This window comes from Pogonomyrmex barbatus, unplaced genomic scaffold, assembly GCF_055798465.1.
Source record: "Pogonomyrmex barbatus isolate J1 unplaced genomic scaffold, ASM5579846v1 scaffold2, whole genome shotgun sequence".
Lineage (NCBI taxonomy): Eukaryota > Metazoa > Arthropoda > Insecta > Hymenoptera > Formicidae > Pogonomyrmex > Pogonomyrmex barbatus.
The window spans coordinates 10118654-10122755 of NW_028297116.1; the positions used below are offsets into that span (position 1 = coordinate 10118654).

General features: G+C 23.8%; 1 protein-coding gene across 1 annotated transcript; it reads right to left on the reverse strand.

The window, feature by feature from the left end:
- Positions 1 to 2458, reverse strand: LOC105422069 (putative odorant receptor 71a). The gene is made up of 5 exons (XM_011631299.3): positions 2067 to 2458; positions 1355 to 1690; positions 791 to 992; positions 138 to 296; positions 1 to 54 (listed from the first exon to the last, which is right to left on the reverse strand). Exons 1-5 carry the CDS (start codon positions 2426 to 2428, stop codon positions 1 to 3), a joined length of 1113 nt encoding a protein of 370 aa, XP_011629601.2. The 5' UTR covers positions 2429 to 2458.
- Between the last annotated feature and the right edge of the window lie 1644 nt (positions 2459 to 4102).

Genomic DNA, 4102 nt, shown 5'->3' on the forward strand with positions numbered 1-4102 from the left:
CTATTCTTGTGTTTGATGTAGTAAATTGAAAGCGGAGTATGACATCTTAAGTAACTGTAAACAGTAAGCATCTAAAATTATTTGAAATATGTATATCATTAAAAAATAATTTTTGTTGTTTTAATTGAAATACTGACAGCTACAAATGAGTCCAGATTCATTGTAAGTATATACATGCTACTAAATTCGATAGGCGCCATTGCACGTTTCATGATTATCAGGAGACCTTTTTTGCTTCTATTACTAAGTGTCGACCATTCTACATTGTTATAAATACTATTTGCCAAATGAAGACTCTATGAGTAATGCACGTCATGAAACAAAAATATAATATTTCTTAGTTTTTTTAGTAATATATTTCTATTATTAATTATGATTAATTATATATAAAATGTTCCGAAATTCGCGAATCAAATACCATAGCAAGACAGTTCTCAAAAAAATAAGTAATAAAAGTATTTGTCATTTTTCATTCCAATCAGTAATATTTGAGATAATACTTCAAAAATCAGAGATTATCATTAAATGGTTATTGAATTTAACTAAACACATCCATGAGTGACGGCATCACTTATATTAGTGAGGACGTTTTAAATACTCAATAACATTGATCAACTTTAAAATATTATTTTAAAAATTACATACTGTTTAAAATAAAAAATACAAATATTTTTATTATTTTTTTTAAAGATCTTCTTGTTATAATGTTTCTTTTTTGTTATAATATTTTAATTCGTGAATTTCACTCTATATAAATAATAAATAAATAAATTTAAAATAAAGTATGTACTTTTATTTTAACTTCATTTCCAAACCAACAATAGATGAAAATTTGTGCTAGGATGGCACCTGTATACAGCATCAATGAAACAATGATCGCATAATCCTTTGCCATAGCTATTCGATATAAATTCGAGCATACCACTAACATGCTCACCGCAAATTGAAGAGCAATTATTTTTGCAAACATGTTATTCACTGTATATGCATATCTGTGATTAAATAAGTGAAATTTTGTATATGTTTTAAAGTGATTCATAAATTGAATTCTTCTTATAAAATTAAATAATAGTATAATAAAGATATATATCAAGTTTTTTATTCTTCTTGAGAATTTCAAAATGTAAAAGAATTAATTCAAAATTCATTTGATATATTAAAATTAGAATTTTCTGTAAAACATTTTGCAAGTATGTCTAAATTAGTTTTGTATAATTTAAAGAATGATTGTTATGAAAATAGGATATTGCACACGCACGCACGCACACGCGCGCACACACACACACACACACACACGCACAGACACAATATCAAAAAACATTTTTAAAATAATAAAATTACTTAAGAAACCAACTTAAAGATACGATTGTGATGATAAATACAGTCGTGTAGAATACTTTCATCATGCGTGATTTTTGTCAATCGATACTCCAAAATTTCAATTTGGCAGCAGATATGCAATAAAAGTCCGCAAATTACACTCTCACAAGCGACATTTACTATACCGGAGGTTGCCATGCCTATCAATTGGTGAATGTATACAAACAAATACACAGCAGGATATGAATAGTTGAATGGCACCCATGCTTTATATGTTAAATTTCTATTTTTAAGTTCTGTACAAACAGATGTCAAAACTATTGATGTAATCGTCATCAGAACGAGAATCAAGTATCGCAACGTATTATTTCTATAAATAATTAAAATTAGTGTAAGTAACCTTTTTACATAAATTTTGTTTAATTTTAATTATAATATAATATATTATAATATTTTTTATAAATATTTTTTTTATAAATATTTTTTTTATAGAAATATCTCTTAAAAAAAAACAATATATAGTGTCAAACAAAATATAATATTTGAATAATCAAATTCTATATGTAATTGTTCCATATGTAATTATTTGTACAAAACTAATATATAAAATGTGTAATGTAATTATATAAAAGTACTAGTTTACAAAATTTAAAAATTGTGAGAAACATTTTAGTATTAAAGAGAAAATTTGTTCTTGTAAAATCATTCAACTCTTTTTATTTGTGCGCCTTTAAAATAATACTTACTGTACCATTTTCTCAAATTTTTGTTGAATCATTATTTCATGTGTTTCACATGCCGCGAAAGGTTTTTCCATAAGAATATTGATTTTCACCATGACATTTTTGCGATCTATCCACATATAAACTTGTTTATAGCCTGCGACGAATACAGTCAACATCATGTATAAAGAATCAGTAAATTCGTCAGAATTTTCAACATTCAATACGATGTTCATAAATTGAGATATCGAAAATATATATAATGCGGAGACAAGAAACATTGCGTAAGTTTTATAAATTATATGTTTAAATAGCGACGTCCATGAAAGCGGTTGCCAACATCCAGCAAATGCACAAATTAGAAGTGTAAATTTCAACACCCGCATTTCAGCCTCTTTAATGCAATTATGTCTATATCAATTGCTATTGATATTTAGTAATTGTATTATTTTAGATTATTATATTATAAAATATTTTTCTTTTAACAGTAATGTGTTATAAATAAAATTAATATATTGAAAATATTAATAAATATTATTTTTTAATATTAATAAAATATTTAAATATTAATAATATGTTATTATTTCAAAAATTAAAATTTTATCATATAAGTTTAACTATTTTTTTAAATTTTATTTGCTGTTAACTTAAAGTATTTTTTATTTATTTTTTGTTATATTTTTTAGCATAATTTTATTTTATAGATACTTTAGAGATATTTAATATTTAACAATGAAATTTAAGTATTAATTTTATGTTTTAAATTTTTGATTTAAGTTTTAATTACAATCTTAAGAAATCTGTTAAAAAAAAATTTTCATTTACATAATACAAATATAATTTATTATAAGTAAGCATCAATTATAAAATCATTTATTATAATTTTATTTTTAATACCAAACTTTTGATAAGCATATAATATTTATGCACAATACACTTACGAAGTTTCGATTTCTTTGCACTACGAATTATGTCTACATTTAGCTTTTTATTTTTAAATTAATTTAAATTATTCTTATAATTTTAAAAAGCATTGATCATATCCTGGTTGCAAATCTTGGTTTTAAATAAAATGAACATGGTTTAAAAGAAGAAGAAATATTCTTGAAATATCTATAGTCTCGCGATTTTGTGACGATATTATTTATATATAGACGTCTTTGATGTTATAACATCCATGTGTATGACTAGTAATAACGTGAAATATTTCTTTTGTGATATGTGAAATTGTCTCAGAATATGTGCTCTATTGAAGTTGGACTAATGTACTATTATTTTCATAATAACAGTGAGAGAAAGAAGATAAATATGAAGAAAAAAATAAGTTACGGAGAATTTTAATTCTCAATAAATCATTGATTGCCAACTATTTGTAGAATATTCAATACAGATTTTTTATTATGTATGTAAAAATATTACATTTATTACTTTTTGCTATAATTTTATTAGATATGTACCTTTGAATGTTGGTTAACGAATCATTAGTTATAGTTACCTCTATGAAATTTTAATAATGATAGTTCATACACTCAGAGTTTCACATTTACTACACATTTACTAACTTTTGTTATTATTACGTATGATCTCTCTTGCGTATATCGAGATATGTTAGAATATTATGTATTTCTTTTTGATTCTTATGTTTAGTCTCTTTTTCTTCTTCTTCTTCTTCTTTATGTCGAACAAAAATGAGATAAGAAAAATCTTAAATTTTGAATATATTAATTTGTTGTACACACACACACACACACACACACACACACACACACACACACACACACACACACACACACACACACACACACACACACACACACACAAGATTAATTGTTTTAATGATAAATGCGTTTATAATGTGATGTACGCACATAAAATGCTCTTGTAACGATTTTATTTATATCGGCTAATATTTTTTTAAACTGATGTTAATATTTTAATGTATATTTTTATTTCTCAATAAAAATTCTTAAAACTTATTTTTATATATAATAATTTTTTTAAAAGTTCTTTTATCAATGAAAACGTTATAGATTTTCTGAAAATTATCTAATAGATATTAA

Excerpts from the sequence above, each read along its gene's own strand:
- LOC105422069 (XM_011631299.3), bottom strand. The coding sequence starts at position 2,428 with ATGCGGGTGTTGAAATTTACACTTCTAATTTGTGCATTTGCTGGATGT. Across the intron at positions 1,691-2,066 it reads AAATTTGAGAAAATGGTACA|AAATAATACGTTGCGATACT; the intron begins GTAAGTATTATT and ends AATTATTTATAG. Across the intron at positions 297-790 it reads GAAATGAAGTTAAAATAAAA|AGTCTTCATTTGGCAAATAG; the intron begins GTACATACTTTA and ends CATTACTCATAG.